The sequence below is a fragment of the Odocoileus virginianus genome, chromosome 23 (assembly GCF_023699985.2).
Source record: "Odocoileus virginianus isolate 20LAN1187 ecotype Illinois chromosome 23, Ovbor_1.2, whole genome shotgun sequence".
NCBI classification, from domain to species: Eukaryota; Metazoa; Chordata; class Mammalia; order Artiodactyla; family Cervidae; genus Odocoileus; species Odocoileus virginianus.
This window is the reverse complement of record NC_069696.1, coordinates 1,197,850-1,220,792: the sequence shown is the minus strand read 5'-3', so window position 1 is coordinate 1,220,792 and position 22,943 is coordinate 1,197,850. Positions and strand designations below refer to the sequence as shown.

The following is a 22,943-nucleotide window of genomic DNA, read 5'->3' as shown; positions in this document are numbered from 1 at the left end:
GAACCTCCATACTGCTTTCCATAGTGGTTGTATCAATTTTTTCCCCCTCAACAGTTGAGGGGGCTTCCCCGGTGGCTCAGATGGTCAAGAATCTGCCTGTAATGCGGGGGACCTGGGTTCAATCCCTGGGTTGGGAACATCCCCTGGAGGAGAGCATGGCAACCCATGCCAGCATTCTTGCCCGGAGAATCCCATGGACAGAGGCGCCTGGTGGGCGACAGTCCATGGGGTCGCAAAGAGTTGGACACGACTGAGCGACTACGCACGGAACAACAGTCTTGGAGGCTTCCCTTTTCTTCACATCCTAGCCAACATTTGTCATTTGCTGAACATTTTGGAGCAGAGGAGAAACACCCTAAGAACTCTGGCACAGGAGCTCAAAGATGTGGCAGTGGGCAGTGTCAAGGGCAAGAAGGAGGGCGATGAGAAGAGGCAGAACAGAAGCTAGGCTACAGCCCTTCTCTTCTCTGGGGCATCTGAACCACAAACCCAGGAAGCAATCCCACATTGCCCAGCTCTCAGACTTATTACTATTCATTGATGGTATTTCAGGATTACTTCCATAAGCCTCTACCGATCCTCCCATCCGGAAGGTAAGCCTCCGTGTGCCGAGTGAAGCGTGTGCTTCAGAGTGGAAGTGTGCAAGGAGCCGCCCAGGGAGACAGAAACCGGGCGGCTTCTCTTCAAATCGGGCCCCAAGCAAGAAGAGCCCTCATTCTGCGGGCCACCTTGGGTAAGGGGCCTCTGCCCTCACCACCCACAGGGGAAGTTCTCCCCAGAGCAGAGGGCTCGGGAGGGGCAGAATCCAGGAGAGAACCGAAAGGGCGAGGCCTTCACAAAATTCCAGGATGAAATCGGCCAGGGATGACGGCCTGGAAAGACCCCAGGACGGTTGGGAGGAAAGGGAAGGCAAGGCGGGAAGTCAGGTCCGGCCGTCTAGGTGGGGAGCATCAGCCAGAGGTGGGACCGGCGGCGGGCCCCGGACCTGGGCGGGGCGGGGCAGGTGGGCCAGGGGCGGGGCCTGCTGGGCGGGCGGGGGCGGGGCCCGGCACATGCGCACCGCGGCGGCGCGCGCCCGAGGAGTGGCACTTTTTAAAAGTGCAGCCCGGAGGCCAGCTCGCAGCCGCGCGCACCTCGGTCCCACAGCCCGGTCCCGCCCGTCCCGGCCTCACGCGGCCCCGTTTCACATCAGTCCAACCCAGGCCACTCTAGCTCGCATCATGCCGGTCAAAGGAGGCACCAAGTGCATCAAATACCTGCTCTTCGGATTTAACTTCATCTTCTGGGTGAGTGAGTGCCACCGCCGCGCGCGCCTCTCGGGGGCCACCTGTCCGACCCGCGCATTCCGTCCGCGATCGGGTTTGCGGGCACCCGCACCGCCTGGGCGGAGAAGACTCCTGGCGGGGAGGAGAGGGCACTGCGGCCGCCAGCTAACTCCTCGGCCCGAGCCGAGACGGGCGGGGCGGGCGGGTTGGTCCGGGGCGCGTCCGAAGCGAGGCGGGCGGCCGACGCGCGGCCCTGATGAGTTGCGGGTGGGGCTGGTGTCTGCTCCCACCCCGAGTCCCTCTGAGTGCAGGAGGAAGAATCAGAGCACCCCTCTGCTGGGGACTCAAGGCCCTGGTCGTGGGGGGCTGTGGCGGACTGTGCGGCTCGTGACTCGGGCGGGGTCCCCCGAGTGTCCGGAGCCGCGAGGAGGGAAAGGATGCGGACGCGAAAAGGGACTTATGTCCCGCCGGGGGCGCTCAGCCAAGAGCTGTTGGCACGTTTGCGCGAAGAGGGAAAGGGACGCGCCGACCGCGAGTGTTGGCGTCCCGGGACCCCATCCGTAAATGAAAGTCGAGGTCCCTCCTGCACCCCCGAGCTCTCAGACCGATCCTGAGCCGGCGTGAGAAAGTCCGAGCTCCCTCGAAACAACCTGAAAGACTAGCTTGTCTTGATTTTCTTTTTCCCCCAAGGGCGATAAGTATCTGGACTTGAGAGAACTCCGGGACAGTTGGGGAGAGCTGGGGCCGATGCTTATCGGCGCCTGTGTGGGATGAGTCCCGTGTTTCTCCATTTCCGGGAGGGATCAGGTGGCCGCCCCACCTCCCCCGCCAGCCCACCCAGAAGCCGGGTGGGGCCCCCGGGAGTTGACTGTCACCTGGGGAGGACGCAGGCCTGAGAGTTCCAGGACTCCCGCTGCCGGCCACGGGCAGCCTCTCAGCCTACGGCAGCCTGAGGCGGGCAGCAGGGAAGGGGAGATGCCCCTCGGAGCTCTCCCTAGGGCGATTAAGGGGCCACCCAGAGACAGAGGCAAAGAGTAGGGGACTTGGTGTCCTAGTTCCAGGGCCACATCCCCCGCTCACAGGTGGATGATTTTTGCCCCTTTGCCATCAGGAAGGTATTTGGAAAGGCAGGCCCTGTGCCGCTCTCCAGAGGGAGATGGCTGTAGAAGCAGGGGCATGCCACAGGAGGCTTGTAGCAAAACTGTACTTATTCACCGGGATCTGTTTCCCCATGAGCCCCAGGGAAAATCTCCCAAGATTTACTCCTCTCCCTGGAGCTGACTGAGTATGAGACGGACCTGCCCTTGCACAATTCATCACACCAAACACCTGCCCTAGTGAAGGTGGAGCATGGATGTGCCCTGCCCAGCCCAGGGCCTCCTCTAGGGAGACCCTCCTGCGCTGGGCACCCTTTCCTTCTGCTGTTCCCACCAGTCCCAGCAGCCAGCCAGCTAGCTGCCAGCCTCGCTTCCTCCTCACCCCAACAGAGGCACCAGAAAAGAATGTGGAAAGCCAGCTAGCCCCGCCTTGCCCCACCCTAGTCCTTTAAGGAGTTTTCCTCTAGCCCCTCCCTAGCACCTTCTCTCCCCTGCTCGTCGCCACCCCTTGGCTTCCCAGGTGGCGCTAGTGGTAAAGAACCCACCTGCCAGTCCAGGAGATGCAAGAGATGGGTTCGATCCCTGGGTCGGGAAAATCCCCTGGAGGAGGAGGGCATGGCAAGCCACTCCAGTATTCTTGCCTGGAGAATGCCATGGACAGAGGAGCCTGGCAGAGCCTGGTGGGAGACTCCCAGACCTCTCTGGCAGCCTCTGGCCTGCCACCCCACCCATGCCCATAGCTGCCCTCACCTGGGCTCAGTACTGCTGATGGGCAGTGTCACCTGAAACAGAGATGACTCACTCTGGGAACAGTTGGGTGTAGAATTAGGAATGACTCGGGGTCATCCTGTCCCACTTCTTCACAGTAAAGAAGTGGGAACCGGAACTGGGCTGATCGATCAGTGTCATAGGAACCAAGCCAGTACCTCGGCTCCTAGATCCTTTAGGTCCTGTCCTCTTCTGTCTCCATCGCAAAATCAACAAGGGGACCTGGTAACAGGTGGCGTGGGGGGTAAGCAGTAGCTACATAAATCTGAATCAGCTGTTGTTAAGTTGTGGTCGTTATTGTTGTTTCGTCGCTAAGTTGTGTCCAGCTCTTTTCTGACCCCATGGACTGTAGCCCACCAGGCTCCTCTGTCCATGGGATTTCCCTGACAAGAATACTGGACTGGATTGCCATTTCCTTCTCCAGGGGATCCTCCCAACCAGTGATCAAACCCACATCTCCTGCATTAGCAGGAGGATTCTTTACCACTAAGCCACCAGAGAAGCCCGTCGTTCGGTACTCCTGTATTAAGGTCTCTATAGAGATGGAGCCTTCATCTCCTAGGAGGTGATGGAGTAAAGGAACACTGTGATCCCTTGTGCAGCACGGTACAGCCTTCAAAGTCCTTTTCCAAGTTCCTCAATACGGTCAGAGCAGAAAGCATTATCCCCATTTTTACCAATGACCAGGAAACCAGTCCCCAGAGAGGTTCCATAACTTAGCCAGGGTCAGGTGGCTGGAAGAGTGTCAGAGGTAAGTGAAAACAGGTCTGGTGGGCTGCAGTGTACCCGATGCACTTTATGCCACTGCTAGCCACCATACCCAGCTGGATGAGAATGACAGGAGGGTGGCAACAAGCCCTCAAAAAATGATTTTTAAGGGAAGCTGTGGCCTGAGGGAACTGCTTGCTTGGATCATTATGATGTCATCACTTCCCTTTCTCTCTTGAGACCCAGAATTTATAAATTCAGTGTTTGGGACCTGATATGGGCCTCGAAGAGCAGGAGTTGGGAGGGTAGGAGTCACCTATACCTCATGGACAGGGGATGCTGAGAGGGGTGGTCCAGCAGGGATCCAGAGAGGAGAGGCCCACCTCAGTGGCAGGGGCAATCAAGGAGGGAGGGTGTACCTCTTCCCTGGCCCCCATTCTCATTCCTGAGGGACCCTCGGTGAGAGCAGAGCCTGCACAACCTGCCCCCCCACCTCCAAGTAAGACCCCCGGTGCCTGCAGCCAAGTCAGCAGTCAGTCTGTACTTCCAGTGGCCCCAGGACTCTTAACTTCCCAGTTCCATTTCAGTTGTTTTTGGGTTTCCTTCGACCTGCTTGCCCAACCACCCTCCAGAAAAGGTTGAGAAGGGGAAACCTGTTATGATGCCAGAGTGGCAACCTCCGCTGTTTAGTGGGGAACCAGAGCTGGGCCAGGCCAGGTATTCCCATTCTACCCTCACCTCCCTCTGCCCCTTTGCTCACTGTGTCACCCCACCTCATCCCTGTCCCCTCCCTCACTGATGGGAAGAGCAGGGAATTTCTCTTTCCCAAGAAACGCTATCTCCTGGGCCTAACTCTGGCTTCATGGAAACCAGAGTTCAGGGACCTGGGTATTAGTCAGCTCTGCCCTCAGCCCACTTTGAGCATGTCACTTTTGTTTGTGTGTGTGTGTGTTTTATTTAGCTGTGCCAGCTCTTAGTTGTGGCATGTAGAATCTAGTTCCTTGACCAGGGCTCAAACCCACACCCCCTGCATTGTGGGAGCACAGTCTTAACCACTGGACCACTAGCGAAGTCCCAAGCAGGTCACTTTTTTTTCTTCTTAATATATACATTTTATTGAAATATAGTTGACTTACAGTGTTTCAGGCACACAGCAAGATGATTCAGTTATACACATACACATTTATTATTTTTGAAGTTATTTTCCATTATAGGTTATCAGAAGATAGTGACTATAGTTCCCTGTGCTATACAGTAACCAAGCAGGTCACTTTTGAACTCCACAGCTCAGCTTCCTCATCTGTAAGACCAGTGAGTCAGAGCAAATGGTCCCCAAAGTTCAGCCTCACAAACCAGTCCCATCCCCATGACCTACAGCAAAGGACTTTCCCACACAACCCAAAATAGGAGTCCGGAAATGGAAGTGTACAGTGGGTACCCAGGCTTGGCTCAGAGAGTGGCTTCATTTGACCTTTATTTCTGGGACCTGAGTATTGCCTCTCCTGTTAACCCTGGAGTTGCCTCCACTCCCCCTGGGTGAGGTCTCCCCGTGGCTGAGCCTTTCATGGCAGTGCTGCCCAATGGTCAAAGCACCAGCAGCTCTGGGTTCGATTTCCCCGTCATCACGTGGAGCTGGTGCCTGCCCTCCCGGGATGGCAATGGGTTACACGAACACGTGCTTGTGATGCACTTGGCCCAGGAGCTTAGTCTTGGGTGTGGACTAAGCTTCCAACTGTAGCTCTTATCCCTGTGGGGAAAGGAGGTAGGGAGGGTGGGAGCCACAGCCTGAGAAGTGTGGCAGTTGAAACCAGAGAGATAGCCAGGTGCACACCCCTCGTCCACTCACGTCCGGGCTTCTCCTCCTCCTCCTCCTGCGTCACTACCAGCCTCATTCCATTTCATGGGTGGCCCCACCTCTGGAAATAAAACTGCAGAGGCGCCGGTATTCGGGGTCTGGGTGGGGGATGGACCAGCAGGGGTGGCGCTGGCTGGTGCCCCTCCGACCTAACCTGCGTCTTCCCCGCAGAGGATGTTTGCCTTCTGTGTGGCGCTCGGCAGGCCGCTGGGCTCTTGCATGAAATGGCTTCCACCCTTTGGCACCCGGACAGCCGGAGCCCGGCAAGAGCCGGCTGTGTTTGCACAGAGCCTGGCAGGTTAGGGGAGAGGGGAGGGGAGGCCAGGTGTCTGCCTCTGCTCCGGAAAATAGGACTTCTCCCTGCCTGGCTCCTGATGGCTTTTACCCCCTCCACTTTGCCCTCCAGTGGTTGTCAACAACAGGTCTGACTCCTGATGGGGGGCCTGGGGGCGGGGACGGGATTCCTACACAGGCGCACACACTCAACTCTTTCTTTTCAAAGTGGCCCACAGCACCATTCCACACCTTCCTCTTTATGCTCAAACGAAACCACTGCTGGTTCAGAACCATTTCGATAGATAGACAGCCCTTCCAGAGGGCTGTCCTCACTGGAATGCTTACTCTGCTAAATGAAGCCTTCTGCGGTTTTAGACCTCACCCATCAGAGTTCTCACGCTTTTCCTTTTTGTGTCCGAGGCGAATCTTCCCTCTTACACTCAGAACTGTGTGTCTGTGTTGGATGTGTCTGTTTTCCTGTTCAATTCCATTTTGCAAAGAGGCCCGCCCTTTGGGATCTGTTGCACAGTCTGGGGCTTAATACTCCTGGGACTTAACACAAGCACCTTTTCTACTGAAGAACACAAGCCTTGATTGGCTTTCTTGGGTACCTCTGGCTGTGAGGTTAGGGACCTGAAGTCACAGGTCACCATGGCTTCTGTGGTCCTGTAGCCTCCTTGGTGGATAGTCTAGGCAGAGGAGCTTGGAGAAGTTTCTGGAAGCTGCATATATATAGTTTATATATAGTGTTCCTGCTGCCCCCAGAGTAGAATCAGGGGAACTTTATTGGGAGCCGCTGCAGGTCTTTTCAACCAAAGTCTTGCAGAAACCATCATTCCCTCTAACCTACAGAAGAGCACTGACTTCATGGTTCAGGAACTTGAAAATCTGGGGAAGAGACTGTCGAACCCGGATTCACCCAGAGATCATCATTTGCAACTAAGGGAATTCAGGAGATCAAAAGCGCTAAACAATACATTTTTTTTTAATTTATGTTTTCCAAGTCTAACTGCAGATACTTGCCTGCTTCGTTCCGTGGAAAAAGTAACACTGGTCCAGGGACATGTTCGTTTTCCGTCAGACAATGGCAGGCAGCTGTGGAAAGCAACATCCTGTGTCCAGATGAGATAATTTTATTTTAATTACATCCATCCAGTAATTCTTCCCCGCCACCAAAAAAACACTGACTTCTGGATAGTTTTTAAATACTGCATGCTGTCATCCTTGACTGGCAGGTCTGAATTTGGGGGGGCAGGCAATCCCATGAAATCAGTAGGACTTGCCTCCAAAATCATAATGATTTGACATTTGTATACCCTGAAAAATGAAGGTACCATCTGTCACCAAAATCACAGCATTTTTTTTCTTTAATATATATATACCACATCTTTTTATCCATTTACATAGGTTGTTTCCATACCTTGGCTATTGTAAACAGTGCCGCAATGAACATCAGGGTGCATGTGTCTTTTTCTTGAAATGAGAGCGACTTTCAAATTCGCAAAACAGTATCACTGACTATAGTTGCCATGCTATACGTCACATTCCCATGACTTATTTATTTTATAACTGAAGATTTTGTACCTCTGGATCCCCTTCACCCATTTCTCGCCCCATCCCCCAGCCTTCTTCCCCTCTGGCAGCCACCCATCTGTTCTCTGTGTCTGTGGGTTTGGTTTGTTCATTTGTGTTGTTTTTCAGATTTCACCTAACATAATACTTTCCAGTTCCATCTGTGTTGTCACAAATGGCACAGTTTCTGTCTTTTCTTTATGGCTGAATAATATTCTGTTGTGTATATGTATGTCTGTGTATATATATATACATGTATGTATGTATATATATATACACACCACATCTTCTTTATCCACTTACATTGTTACCATATCTTGGCAATAGCTGTTTACAATAGGAAATACTATTTACAATAGTAACTAGTGCTGGAGTGAACATCAGGGTGCCTGTAACTTTTCAAATTAGTGTTTTTATGTTCCTCGGATACGTAACTGCAAGTGAAATTGCTGGATCACTTCCATTTTTAATCTTCTGCGGAACCTCAGTACTAGCTGCACCAGTTTACATGTCCACCAAGACTGCACAAGGATCCCTTTCCCCACATCCTCATCAACGCCTGTTACTTGTTGTTCTTTGGATAATAGCCTTTCTGACAGGTGTAATATATCTCACTATGGTTTTTTTTTTTTTTTTCCATTTATTTTTATTAGTTGGAGGCTAAAAAATATGGAACGCTTCACGAATTTGCGTGTCATCCTTGCGCAGGGGCCATGCTAATCTTCTCTGTATCGTTCCAATTTTAGTATATGTGCTGCCGAAGCGAGCACTCACTGTGGTTTTGATTTGCATTTCCCTAACGATTAGTGACTATGTGCATCTTCTCATGTGCCTGTTGGCCATCAGAATGTCGTCTTTGGGAGGTTTGGTGTTTTTAAGAGATAGTTTGCTATAGGGACTTCTTCGGCTGTCCAGTGGTTAAGACTCCTCACTTCCACTGCAGGGGGCATCGATTTGATCCCTGGTTAGAGAACAAAGATTCCATATGCCATGGGGGCATAGCCAAAGCATTTGTTTAAAAAGATAGGTTGCTATAGACTGTGTCTCTTCACATTCATATGTTAAATCCTAAGGTCTAATGCAGTGGTATTTGGAAGCATGGCCTTTGGGGTGATGAGTTCATGAGGATGGTGCCTTGATCTTGGACTTTTCCACAGGTCCGTGGTACTTTGTTATAACAGCCTGAAAGGACTAAGATGTAGTTATTTAAAGGTCCCAATCGAGAACACCTCTTCCCTTCTAGATGAACAATTGTAGTGTGCCCGTTTGCTTGCAGTCCTCATATCCATGTCTCCCTCTGATGGGTGGGAAGCTACCCCAGCAGAATGTGCCCTCCAGGGACAGGAAACTGTCCCCATAAGGCTCTTACTGCTGCTCATCCTGGTGCACTTATAAGCGCCTTCTTCTGATGTGGGGCTGTGGATTTCGTCCTGTTTTACTATTGTGCTCAAACTTTTTAAAGCCTCCTTTCTACCAGCCTACTTTCCCCCACTTCAATCACATTATAGCCCTGATTCCCCAAGACAGGTAACCCTTAAGAGACCAGAAAACTCATTTCAACTAGGCATTTAGATGCTCTTCCAGTGCTGGGGAGGAACCCTTAGGCTAGGGGGCTGTGACATGACCCTCATGTCACAGGTGCCTCCCAGAGTCCCATGCCCAGGGCTGTAACACAGGCATCTGCTGGCAGCATGGGCTGTGGGGGAAGGGCACAGGCTCTGGGTCCCACCGTGGGGCCATGCCTCTAAGGGATAGAAGGACGGTGGGCAGCTGCAGCAGTATCTGCCTGCCAGGCTTGCAGCAGTGGCAAAGCTAGGACAAGAAGGAAATGTACTAGGTTACTCTGGAGAATCTCTTTCCCAGAGCAGGGCTGTGTCCATACTCAGTTTCTGGCCAGTTCAGCAAGAGCATGGGCAGAGCTTTCCTGCCAGAGGTCAGGAAAAGGAATCAAGCCTCCATCCATCAGGCAGCTCCCCTAGAGAGAGTCCAGGCTCCCACGTCACCTGCAGGCCAGGTGGAGTGGCAGGTCCCTTCCTGTCTTGAGAAGGTAGATGCTCTGTTCATACACGGGGGCTCTCTTAGGGCCTTTAAGGTGAGAAGATGCCACTTTTGAAATAGAATCAGACGTGACTAGGAAGGAGAAAAGGCAAAACTGAGAACTTCTGACCCTGAAATTAATAAAACGGATCCACAAGACTTAGCAACATGAGAATTTAGGCTCTGTAGTCAGACTGTACTGGGTCCATGTTGTAACTCAGATACCTATGTGATCCCAAGACAAGCTGTTGAATTTCTGTGCCTGAAGTTTCTCATCTCAAAACTGGAAGTTAATATTACCTACCTGGAGAGTTCATTGAGAAAGTATAATGATTGAGGTGAAGTGCTTCGGGTGGGACTAGGAACCTGGCAGACAACAGACAGCTTGTTGTCTGAATGTTGGGACTAAAATGAAGGGGGCATCCTGGCAAACGAATAGGACAGGTACATCTCCCACTACTCAGGGTTGTGCAAGCAAGTGGTAACTGGTTCTACAGATGGAATGAGAACCAGGTCCTCATGGCTAAAGTATGTCAGCAAGAATGTGTGTGTGTGTGTGTGTGTGTGTGTGTGTGTGTGTGTGATCACCAGGCATCTTAGTGAGGCGTACACAATGGAAAACACAATGGTATTCTGGAATTTAAAGCCAAACAGCCCCAAAACAATCTCCCACATCAGATGATTTTGGTTAAAATCAGAATGCCTGCTTTCAGCAGAAAATGGATTTATGGGCTGGCTGACGTCTGCTACAAGTCTGGCAAACAGGCAGTGGAAACTTGAAATGAGATTTCTTGTTTAGAAGGAAGTTACCTTGGGCAGAGGCCTCCTTCCCATTCCCTCAGCCCTAAACCACTTAACACCAGCACCTCATAGGAACTGAAACTTTCTCCTCTTAGACAGAATAAGGGCTATGATTTTTGTTGTTGCTGCTGTTCTTTTCATTTCTATGGCTGCACCAGGTTTTAACTGTGGCACATGAGATCTTTTAGTTCGGCATGTGAACTCTTAGTTGCAGCATGTGGGATCTAGTTCCCTGACCAGCGATCGAACCTGGGCCCCCTGCAGTGGGAGCATGGAGTCTTAGCCACTGGACCACCAGGAAAGTCCCAGGGCTCTGGTTTTTTAAACGATGCTGGCTCAGTCCTCAGAAGGGAGGATTTCTCAAGTCTCGAACTTGTTCAAACGAACGTAGTCACTGCAGAATTCCCATAAAGATGTGCTATATAAAAGAAAAAGCTTTTATAGGTCCTTCATTCTCCACCACACCCCAGAGAGGGGACCAAGCTCCCTCCGTTCCACCAAGGATGAGACAGGCAGTCAAGTAGCTGACCTGTGCCTGGCACATGCTGTGCATACAACAGGGAGAGAGCTGTCTGCCAAGGCACTGCATGTCTGCTCTGTGACCGTGGGCAAGTTACTTTACCTCTCTGAGCCTGTTTCCTCATCTCAAGCTGGGATGATGGGAACTACCTCGAAGAAGGCAGTCCCACCGGCAACCTCAGGTTCAGAAGGGGTGTGCATGCATGCTCGGTCGCTCAGCCCGACTCTTTGCCACTCCATGGACAGACTGTAGCTCACCAGGCTTCTCTGTCCATGGGATTCTCCAGGCAAGAATATTGAAGTGGATAGTCATTTCCTTCTCCAGGGGATCTTCCCAACCCAGGAGCAGCAGGACCCAACAGTAGGACTCTAGTTTCCCATTGTTCCTCTTCTCCCCTGGAAATCCGCTCACTGTGCGCCTCCGGGGACTGTTCTCCTGTTAGCAAGCTGAACACAGTTGCCCAGGAGAGCAAGAAGGTGGCAGCCACCGACAGTAGCTATTGAGCCACCTCCCCTCCTCCCCCGAGGAGGCCCTCAGGTGTTTTAATATCCCAGGAAAGGGAAGCGAAGGGTCTGTAGGCAGGCTTAGCCTGTGCTCAAGGGACCCTGGGGAAGGTTACTTCTTTAGACTTAACATTTCAATTTTGATTTTTTTTGTTTTTAAAGTTGAATTATCTAGGTGGTAGGGTAGGTGCCATGATCTTCTTCTCAGTGTGTGTGTTAGTCATTAAGTCGTGTCTGACTTTTTTGTGACCCCCATGGACTGTAGCATGACAGGCCCCTCCTGTCCATGGGATTTCCCAGGCAAGAATACTGGAGTGGGTTGCCATTCCCTTCTCCAGGGGATCTTCCTGATCCAGGGATCAAACCTGAGTCTCCTGCATTGCTGGTGAATTCTTTGCCATCTGAGCCATCAGGGAATCATGTTAAGGGCACAGAATATCCATAAGAAGGGCTTCGCGGGGACAGCCAGTGGGTGACTCTCCTTAGGTCTCACTTCACTTAGGTGGGGAATGAAGGTAATGTGGCAACCTTCCTACAATAATTCAAGGTCATTGGGAGCAGTAACAGGATATTTAATGTAAAACTCCTATTGTGACATATTAGCCAGAGCTCAACTTCTGCAGCTTTCTGTAGTTGCTATTACGTAAGCTGCCTCTCCTTAGAAGTTTTCAGAAATTGAGGTTGCCCTGAGCTTTCATGTTCAGCCGCGTCATTCCTTCAGCTCTGTCAACCCGCATCCCCCAGCATAGCTCAAAGCTGAAATTTTGCCATAGGCTTCATCCCTTTCAGAAGGTGAAATAGAGAAATTATCTTTCCATCTGACTGCAAAATGCCCATTTCAGAGATTTCCCCAGTTTGGGAAAGGCAGGGGAGGGAGGTGTCAGTTGGGGGCACATCAGGAGGCTGGGTTGGCAGGAGCCCCTCTTGTGGAATCTGTCCCAGAGGAAAATCTGAGGAAGAGTTCACTTCCATTCGGGGCTTCCTTGGTGGCCCAGTGGTGAAGAATCTGCCTGCTGGTTCAGGAGACGTGGGTCCAATCCCTGGGTTGGGAAGATCCCCTGGAGAAAGGAATGCCAACCCACTCCAGTATTCTTGGAGAATTCTATTTACAGGGGAGCCTGGCAGGCTACAGTCCATGGGGTCGCTGACTAAACAGCAAACAACAACCCCTTCCATACACAGCTCAGCCTGTCCTAGGGAAATCGCAGGCTGCAAACATTAGGGATGTTTCTGCCAAGGATGCCCAGGTCGTTTTGGCATCTCAGGGAGGAGGGTTCACCAGGTGAGTCTGTGGGTGGAGGCATGTGGGGAAGCCAAATGCAGGTTCTGACTTGAGCATTTACTATGACTTCTTCCCTGCTCAATGGGTTCAAGAGAGTGTTGTCCAGCCAGTATGTATCTTTCTTACCTCTTCCTTCCTGCCTACCTGTCCTACATCCTCCCCCTTACCTGTCGCCGTGTAGCCGCCGAGGTGGTCCTTGGGCTCAGGCCCCCTGGCTTTCCAGTGCCAGCAGAGTAGCCGTGCGCCCAGGGGAGGCCCAGACCCCTATTCTGTGACTTTGTGCCCTTTGGCACTGGCATTTCGAAAGCTAGTCTCTGGGTTCAGAATCACCCCCCTGCCAAGAGAGCTTTACCATGTCCTCCAGTTGTTCGGTGTTTAAATGAAAGTCTCAGAGCAGTGGTTCTCAAACTCGAGTGGGCAGCAGAACCATCTGGGGGTGCTTGTTAAAACATAGCTTGCTGGAACTTCCCTGGTGGTCCAGGGGTTAAGACTGTGCTTCCACTGCGGGGAACTAAGATCCGACATGCCACGTGGTGTGGCCAAAAAAACAGCACAGTTTGCTGGGTTTCACCTTAGTTGGTGTGCTCAGCCGCTCAGCCGTGTCCGACTTTGCAACTCCATGGACTGTGGACTGGAACCTGCCAGGCTCCTCTGTCCATGGAATTCTCCAGGCAAGAAGACGGGTAGGTTGCCATTCCCTTCTCCAGCTCAGGGTTTGAGCCTGCATCTCCTGCATTGCAGGTGGATTCTGTACCACTTGAGCCATCGGGGAAGCCCACCTTACATGGGTTTCTAATCAAATAAGTCCAGGGTGGGTACAGCAAGTTTGCACATCCAACAAGTTCCCAGGTGATGCTGTTGTCACTGTAGCTGATTCAGGGACCACACACTGCTGGCCTGGAAAGAAGTCTCCCCGTGGCCTTTGAGGGTACTGGTTTCTGTAGATCCGCAGCTCAGCAGAAGCCCCAAGGGAACAAGATGGCCCCTGGGATGATCATATGCACGAGGAAGGAGGAAGTGGGGATCGGTCATTCCCCAGGACTGTGGTCTCTGGGGCTTTTCCATCATCTCTAATAAAACTAAGGTTGGTAATAGGCCCTGGTTGGCCTCTTTCCATTCTGCCATAACTAACAGTTTACTTGTGAATGTTGCAGAAAGCAAGTTATGGCAGTTTTTTTTTTTTTTTATCAGAGTGGAATTTGGTTTCTGTTCTTGTTATCTTGTCTGGCAGACCTGGAGAAGGCAGAACCCCAAGATCTCTGCTGTTGCCAAAGGGCTTCCTCCTTCCAGAGACAGCAGCTCGGGGGAAGTGGGCACCGGGAGAGGGTGAGAGAGGAGGTGGGGATCTGGCTGCTGTTTGCTCCTGTTTGCTCCTGCCGGCAGCACCCAGCCCAGACTTCTGACTGTGAATCAGCCCATCCAGCCCATCGAGGCTTGCCGCCCTGAGCCCAGGTTGCCATGGAGATGGGTGAGGCCGGAGCCCACAGGCCTAGGTGGCCCGACTGGTTTTTAAAGGCCTCATGAACACCGAGCCGCTTATCTGCACTCCCAAGGCTTCCATCAGGCATGGGCGGTGGGGCTGCTTGCATCCTCTTGCTAGCCTCTTGGGGCTCCCTGGGTGCCTCTGGCAGCTATGCCAAGATCTCCCAAGCCCAGTAAGTTAACAAAAAAATTCCAGGGCAGATACAGATCTTATCCAAGGAGGAAAGTCAAGAGGTCAAATCCCCTTCCTCTCTGTGATCTGCCCCTTTAATAACTGCCTTCTGCAGAGTGACTTTGCTCTGAGACGGAAGCAGCCTGGATCCCAGGAAGGACAAAGGCCTCCACTCTCAGCCAACCGTCTCCCTAACCCTCCCCGTCCCACCTCTCTCCGGCTGATTCCAGCTGATTCCAGCTGGTGTCTGTGGAGCCCTGGGAGGCGTGTCCCCAGCCACCACACTCAGACTCACAGAAGACAGACCTGCTCTGTCCTCATTTGCCTTGTGCCCACCCGGCCACCTTCTCAGATCAGGGAAGGACACACCACTGAGGTCGTACGTTTCCCCACTGTTGTCTTCATGTCATTTTCAAGGTTTATTTCTTAAAACAAAAACTCCTTATTTTGTGTTGGGGTATAGCCGATTAACAGCGTTAAGATAGTTTCAGGTGAATAGCCAAAGAACTCAGCCATACATATACATGTATCCATTCTCTCCCAAACTCCCATCCCATCCAGGCTGCCACATAACTTTGGGCAGAGTTCTCTGTGCTATTCAGTAGGTCCTTGTTGGTGATCCATTTTAAACATAGCAGTGTGTACATGTCCATCCCAAGCTCCTTCTCTCCCCATCCTTCCCCCCAACTCCGGCAACCATAAGTTCATTACCTAAGTGTGAGCCTGTTTTTGTTCTGAAATCATTTGTCTGATTTCTTTTGAAATTCCATATATAAGGGATGTCACATGATATTTCTCCTTCTCTGTCTGACTGACTTCACTCGGTATGAGTGTCTAGGTCCATCCATGTTGCTACCAATGGCATTTCATTCTTTTAATGACTGAGTAATATTCCATCGTGTATATAGGCACTACATCTTTATCCATTCCTCTGCCGATGGACATTTATTATTATTATTGTCATCATCATTGTTTTCCCCACAGAGTCTGGTTAGCTCTAGCACTCACAGTTTTCAGAGTGTTTTACATGCATCACTGCATTTATTCTTCACCTTCAACCTGGGTCAAAGGCAGGAAGGTATCAAACGCCTTTTTTACACATGGGCGCTCTGAGGTTCAGAGATGCTAAGGAAAGTGCTGAGTGTCACACAGCTCCTTGGAGGCAGCTCCTTGGAATCAGACCCCGAGGCCATGCCATCACGCATGCAACCCTTCTCAGCAGAGGTGTGCATTCTCCTGGCAGCACCTGGACGCCCTGGGGTGGAGCTGCAGCAGGGGCTTGCTTAGAGCTCCGCCAGGTGACTCACATCGTGACAGGGACAGAGCCAGGGCCCCTGCTCCTTGCCCTTCATTCTGTCCCGCCACCTGTCCCCTCACTGAAAAGTCTGCCGCATTCCTTAGGGACCACAGGCTCACCGAAGTCACAGATAGCCAGGGCTTCGTAGGATGGTGGGATGAAGGAAAGACAGCCCTGCCTTCTCCCCCACCTGCTCCTGTCACCACTGTCACCTCCAGCCGCTCCCAGGGTGGCAGGTGGGACCCCTGCCATCTGTGGTCGGCCCAGAGATCCGGCTCGTGAAGAATGATCTGCCCTGCACCCCCCGGGCTAGGACTGCTGGGTGGAGAAAGAGTCAAGAGTATGTGACCAGGGGCTTCCCTCGTGGTCCAGTGGCTAAGATCCCACACTCCCAAGGCAGTGGGGGACGGGGTACCATCCCTGGTCAGGGAACTAGATTCCTTGTGCCACAACTAAAGATTCAGCATGCCGCAAAGAATATCGAAAGGCCCTCGTGCCGCAGCCAAAGAATTTTTTTTAAAAAGTGTGTGACTAGTCAGCTAGTATTACAGAAGACAGAGGGGACTGTGTGGAGAGAGGGTAGAGCTGAGACGAGCCAATGTGTTGGCCGGAGTGGGGGCTTGTCCCATGGGGGGACATGGTTCCTTCTACCTGACAGATGAGGTGCAAGGCCACATGCACGCATATACACACATGCATGCACATACACACACACATGAAACCTCTTCAGTCAGCCAGCTGCTCTTCTCCTCCTCCTCACGTCCCATTTCTCAGACTTCAGGTGTTCTTGTTGGTGGGTCAGGCCCTCCTCAGGCTCTGGCTGGAAGCAAGCAGCCTTGCAGACTTGGCAGTGGGTCCAGGGCAGCCAGGAGCCTCTGAGCAACACTGTGCTTGGATTTGTTTTCGGTTTCCCCCTTGGAACTGGAGATTTGCAGGTCTGGCACTGTCCCTTTGGGGGTGACTTGCTGAGATCCCCATCGCCACATGGGCGTCTTAGATGAGTGGTGCTTTCAGCCCTTGCCAAGGGCCTGGGCCTGGGGTAGGGCGCGGCTTTCATGTCTCTGGGGGGAGAGCTGGCACACGCCCCCAGAGACTGGGGCACCTGTGTGCTCGGCAAGGATCGCAGGGTCTAGCTAGACCTCCCTGGATGGTGAGGACAGTGGGCCATGGCCTTTTTATAAAAACTCTCATTTTCCAAAAGAACTGATGTGGATCTGCCCCTAAATCTCCTTGTATACCGTATGACTCTTTCTCAGTGTTTATTCTGGGCAAGTAATTGTTCTTTGTAGTTTCTGACTCTTGCTGTGAGATGTTGGGAAATGAGTCTGGATGACAAGCCAGTGGGAAAGGAGGCTTGTCCAAGGGAAGAGAACCCAGGAGAGGAAATTCTGGAGGGCCTCAGAGATTCTCTCTTTGGCCTCAGAGATTCTCTCTCTTTTTAATATTTATTTGTTCATTTCTTCTATTTATTTATTTAGCCAAGCCAGGTCTTACTTTAGGTACACGGGATCTCTGATCTTAGTTGTGGTATGTGAAATCTAGTTCCCTGACCAGGGATTGAACCTCGGGCCCCTGCACTGGAAGCATGGAGTCCTAGCCACTGGACAACCAAGGAAGTCCCAGAGATTCTCTTTCATTGAAGTCGTCCTTCACTCGTTGTTCAATCACTAAGTCATGTCCAACTCTTTGAGACTCCATGGACTGCAGCACACCAGGCTTCCCTGTCCTTCACTATCTCTTGGAGTTTGCTCAAACTCATGTCCATTGAGTCAGTGATCCCATCCAACCATCTCATCCTCTGTCACCCCCTTCTCCTCCTGCCTTCAAACTATCCCAGCATCAGGGTCTTTTCCAATGAGTTGGCTCTTGGCATCAAGCGGCCAAAGTATTGGACCTTCAGCTTCAGCATCAGTCCTTCCAATGAGTATTCAAGGTTGATTTCCTTCAGGACTGACTGGTTTGATCTCTTTGCTGTCCAAGGAACTCTCAAGAGTCTTCTCTATCACCACAGTTTGAAAGCATCAATTCTTTGGTGCTCAGACCTCACTCACTGAATAATGATTTACCAAGAACTGTTTGGTCACAAGTGTGGATGGGGCAGGGGAGCTACTCAAATGAATTAAGAAGTCACCCTGCCCTCCAGGAAACTGTGGACAGAAAGGGAGGGGGCAAGGATGCTGGGGAGACCAGTGTGGAGTTAGGGGTCCTGTTTCCTGGGGTGGACATCTTGGTGGGGAAGCAGCTGGCCTGGATGGCCAGGGCAGCTGGCCAGGAGGAAGGGCTTGCTTGAGTGATTCCATCTAAGGGACAGAAGAGGAGGCAACAGCAGGGTTCCACAGAGTCACTGCTCAGAGATCCAAAAGTGTGAGGACGCAGTAGAAGCCTTCACACTTGGTGATGACCCAAGCCATCTGATCCTTTGAACAGCCGCCATCCTGTGTGAAGGATGGGGGACAGGGAGAGGAAAGGGGACCTCACAGGGACTCTTCACTGAGTGAGTACTCGGAGATGGTTTAGCTACAAACTCGGGGTTAAAGCACCGAGCAGCCGGGAGGAGCAAAGCGGTTGGAGGAAGAGAGGGCTTATTTTCTGATGGGTTTTTTTAGGACAGACAAACCTTCCTCTGTGTGTTGGCAGAAAGTGAAACAGTGGCTGCGACAGGCCACAGAGGCAGGAAGGAGGTGGATTAATGGAGCAGGTTCTTGAAGGAGACAGGAAGTTTTGAAAGAGAGGCCCCACCATACACATACACACACACAGTTTTATGACAGCTTTTGATTTACAGAAAAGTTGCAAAGATACTACAGAAAGTTCCCTTGTACTCCCCACCACCCCCATCTTCTTTCTCATCTACAGTTCATATTCCCAGGGTACAGTTGTCACAGCGCAGAAACCAACATCGCTGTATTACCCTTAATTAAACGAGACTTTCTCAGATTTCACCTGTTTTTCCGGTCCTGTCACCTTTCTGGTCCAGGATCCCACCCAAGATACCAGGTGATGGGTGTGCAGTCTCCTCTATCTCCTCTGGTCTGTGACAGCATCTCTCTGACCTCATTGTCCTCATTTTTCATGACCCTGACAGTTTTGAGATGTTCTGGTCAATTATTTTGCTAGGTTTGTCTAGTGTTTCTCTCTCCTGGCCCATCCTCTTAGAAAATGAACATTCTTGAAGAAATAAAGAAATCTCCAATAAAACGATGGAAAAAATTATACTCTTGCCCCAGTCGATCAAATGTGTAGGACTGTTTCTGGCCTAAAGGTAGAATCTGTCCTGTGGGCTTTTGTTATCGGTGATTGGGGCCTGGAGCTGGGAGTGGAAGGGCCGTACTTTCTACTTCATCCCCACCAGACAGGTTGGTGATGGCAGGCAGGTTGCTTCTCTCTTCCCAAGACCCTGTGAGCAGGGAATCGTCAGCATTCATGATCCATGTGCTCGAGTCCTGCCATAACGGGTGAGAGGCAAGGCTGCAGCTGCAGCATCGGTGTGGTCGACATTCCTGCCACGTGCTGTGCGTTAACCCGGGAGGAAACCATCAATTTCTTGCCCCACCCCCACCCCAGACCCCTATGTCCTTATTTTATGGAGTCCTTCCATAACTTGCTGACACCCTTTTAATTGAAGTATTGTTGATTTACAATGTTATCTGTTTCCTGTGTATAGCAAAGGGACTCTGTGATACAGATATATACCTATTCTTTTTCATATTCTTTTCCATTATGGCTTATTACAGGATATTGAATATAGTTCCCTGTGCTATTCAGTAAGATCTGTTGTTTATATATTTTATATATAGTGGTCTGTAAATGTTAATCCCAAACTCCTAATTTGTATCATTTTCTTAGATTACACATATAAGTGATATCATGTGGTGTTTGTCTTTCTCTTCCTGACTTGCTCACCTCGCTTAATAATTTCTAGATCCATCCATGTTGCTGCAAATAGCATTGTTTCATTCTTTTTTTGTGCCTGAGTAATATTCCATTGTATATATGTTCCACATCTTTATCCATTCATCTGTTGCTGGACACTTAGGTTGTCTTGGCTGTTGTAAATAGTGCTGCTATGAACCTTGGGTGACACTGTTTTTTAAACAGTAAAGCTCTTTTTGGTTCTTTCTGGTCGTTCCCGTTTGGTTTCTCCTAGGACTCAGGTAGCTAGGGGCGAAAGCCAGGTGTGGGGCTAGGGAACCCTCTGTGCACACCAAACAGTGGGCCCTCCTGAGAAGTGCTCTGAGCTCTCTGGATAGCACTGTCTGCACACCCAGGGAGGCTACTGTTAAGTGGTATCATGGCCCTGAGCTGTGCTATGCTGTGCTTAATCACTCAGTCATGTCTGACTCTTTGTGACCCCATGGACTGTAGCCTGCCAGGCTCCTCTGTCCATGGAGATTCTCCAGGCAACAATACTGGAGTGGATTGCCATGCCCTTCTCCAGGAAATCTTCCCAACCCCGGGATCAAACCCAGGTCTCCCACATTGCAGCCGGATTCTTTACCATCTGAGCCACCAGGGAAGCCCATCATGGATGGCCTTGTGACCTCTAGCCAGTTCCAACTGTTTATCCAACAGCACTACAGAAAACAAGGCAGTTGTTGACAGTATCCCCTCAAGCCAGTTAGCTCAACAATTCAATCAAAGCAGGCAGCAGGGCTCATTTGTCTGTGATTTTTGGTGAGCGTATATACAATGGAATATTACTCAGCCATAAAAAAGAGTGAGTGGGAACTGAGCCTCTCAGTCCTACCCCTGATATCCTTACCTCCTGAAAGGCTGAACCTTCTTCCTTGCTCATGGTGAGTTTTTAGGCATCAGAATCTGAGATCTATTACTACTTTTTCCACTTCTGTAGAACCAGTCTTTTCCTTCCTCTTGATGTTAGGTTTGGGATGGGGTCCAGATATGGCAGGACCCTGGACTGTCTCCTGTGTCTGGCCTTGTCCTTGGCCAGGTTGGGACCTTCTGGGTCCAGTTGTCACCTTGCCACCTGTGCACGTGTCCTTGAAATTACAGAATGGGAGTTTCATTTATGTGTCATTACCCATGCATGGAATCATTCCCCAAGAGACCCAGCTCCTGCCATGTGAAGCTTCTGGACAGAGTGTAGCCATCACCATCTTTTGTAGCTTAGTTCTTTCAAAAGGGATTGTTTTTATTTTGTGGGTGTGTGTGTGTGTGCTGACTCATTTAAGAATTTTCCCGGCAGAATAAAGGGTGGATGAGTACATTTATCCACAGGGAGAATGACTGGAGGATAATTCTTGGATGAGAGCAGGCAGCCTGGAGCAGAAAGGACAGGAAAGGACAGGCCTCTCAGGCCCAGGTGTTCTCAGCAACATCCCTGCCAGGATGAGGGCAAGAGGAGATACGGAGGCCAGGATTTGTTCTCAGTGCTAACCACGGTCTAGGACTACCTGCAAGTGCGCTCAAAGCTCCAGCCTCCAGGCTTTTCAGGTTAATGCTTTCACATCCCAAAAGAAGCCAGTGGCCTTCCATTTTCCAGGGGCCCAACTTGGGTCTCCTTGTGTTGGAAGTGGAGAAGGGGAAAGTCTTGCCTTCTTTCTTGTAACTCCAAGATCCCCAGATAGGTAGGCCAGGATCTTGGGCCTTAGTCCCCAGTGCATGGACATTTTCTAGCTGGGCCCCTGTTCTGGGCAGTCCTGAGAGTTGGGAGAACCCAGACTGAGTCAAAGGATCTGGGCTTACTATTCCTGTTTGCCAGATGGGAGAACCAAAGAGATAGAATTCTAAGGAATTCCAGACCCTCACTGTGGACACCCGCTGTGGATATAGACAAGGTTTTGTTTCTACTGCAGTCTGAAGTCTTGGGTCACCCCTCCCACTGTAGCCATCTACATGCTCCACTGAATATACCCAAATGCTGCCACTCATGTTGAAAAGGAGAGAAGCAGAGAGAGAGAGAAGAAGCCTGTCTACACCGCAGGCTGTCCTGGCCTCTGGGGCAGAGAACCCAGCTCCCTGAGTAGGGCTCTGACGCAGGGCGCCTGTCTCTGTTGAAGAGGGTGGGCCGGTAAAACCTGGGGCTGGGTGTTGGCCCCAAGCCCACACGCCCTCATCCAGCCGGCCACCACCCACAGCCTGTGAGTCACTCAGGCAAGCCCTGGTACAGGCCAGCTGTGGGGAGGGGAGCCCAGTTAGCTGGGGGGCTGGGCAGGGAGCCTCCTCCTGGCACCGAGTTCAGCAGTGCCTGAGGCCAGGACTGATGCCTCGGGCTTTCCTTATTGGGGAAATCTGCCCTTTCAGGTCTAGTATCTCAACTTGCCCACCTCTGAAATGGGCATGTGCATGCTTAGTCATGTCCAACCCTTTGTGACCCCATGGACTGTAGCCCACCAGGCTCCTCTGTCCATGGAATTTTCCAGGCAAGAATACCTGAGTGGGTTGCCATTTCCTACTGCAGGGAACTTTTCACTAAATTGTAGGATCGAATGATCCCTTGAAGGCTTCTTGTCTAATGTTTATGAGGATCACTCATAATGATGTGTCCAGCTAACCCTAGAGTTGGGTGGGTCAGGTTGTGAGGCTTCCCTGTGTGAACAGAATGGGACCAGATATGGGGGAGGCTTCACTGGGTGACATGGCTCAGGAATCACAGCTGCCTGAAGAGCCGGGGATGTGCCTGCTCTTTGGGTGACTTTTTTCTTTTCTTTTTTTTTATTGTATGGTATATGTACAGAAGAGTGCAGAAAACAGAGTAAAGAATAATTGTGAGGTGAATATCTGGACCACCACCACTCAAGTCAAATCTAGAACACTGCCAGTGCTATAGACCTACCCACCCCACCCTACCCCCACTGCTGTCCCTCATCAGAAACCCCGCCTCCCTACTGAGCACCACTCACTTGATTTTACCATCGTCACTTTCTTCTTTTTCTGTTATGATTGACATGCACCCCTAAATAGTCATTTTAACTGTTTGGCATCCTATTGTGTGTGTTTGTTGCTTTTTGCTTCTTCTGTGTTTTTGTTTTTTAATATTTATTTATTTATTTATTGTTGGCTGTGTCCGGTCTTGGTTGTAGGGTGTGGGATCTTTGTTGTCGCACTCGGGGTCCAGAGCTCATAGGCTCTGTCATTGGTAGGCTCTGTAGTTGTGCTGCTTCTTCTGTGTTTTTGTTTTTTAATATTTATTTATTTGTTTATTGTTGGCTGTGTCCGGTCTTGGTTGTAAGGTGTGGGATCTTTGCTGTCGCACTCGGGGTCCAGAGCTCATTCGCACTCGGGGTCCAGAGCTCATAGGCGCTGTCATTGGTAGGCTCTGTAGTTGTGCTGCATGGGCTAGTTGCC

General features: G+C 51.1%; 1 protein-coding gene and 1 non-coding gene across 2 annotated transcripts in view; one reads left to right on the top strand and one right to left on the bottom strand.

Annotated features, from left to right (window-relative positions):
* The first annotated feature begins 1,083 nt into the window (after positions 1–1,083).
* CD9 (CD9 molecule) overlaps positions 1,084–22,943 on the top strand; it is a 34,888-nt gene continuing 13,028 nt past the window's right edge. Inside the window, exon 1 of the mRNA XM_020916561.2 lies at positions 1,084–1,286. Coding sequence (XP_020772220.1) covers positions 1,221–1,286 — 66 coding nt within the window. The 5' untranslated portion in view covers positions 1,084–1,220. The remainder of the gene's footprint in view (positions 1,287–22,943) is intronic.
* On the bottom strand, positions 8,205–8,311 carry LOC139030731 (U6 spliceosomal RNA). The gene has a single exon (XR_011483134.1). It is a non-coding gene; the product is annotated as a U6 spliceosomal RNA (small nuclear RNA).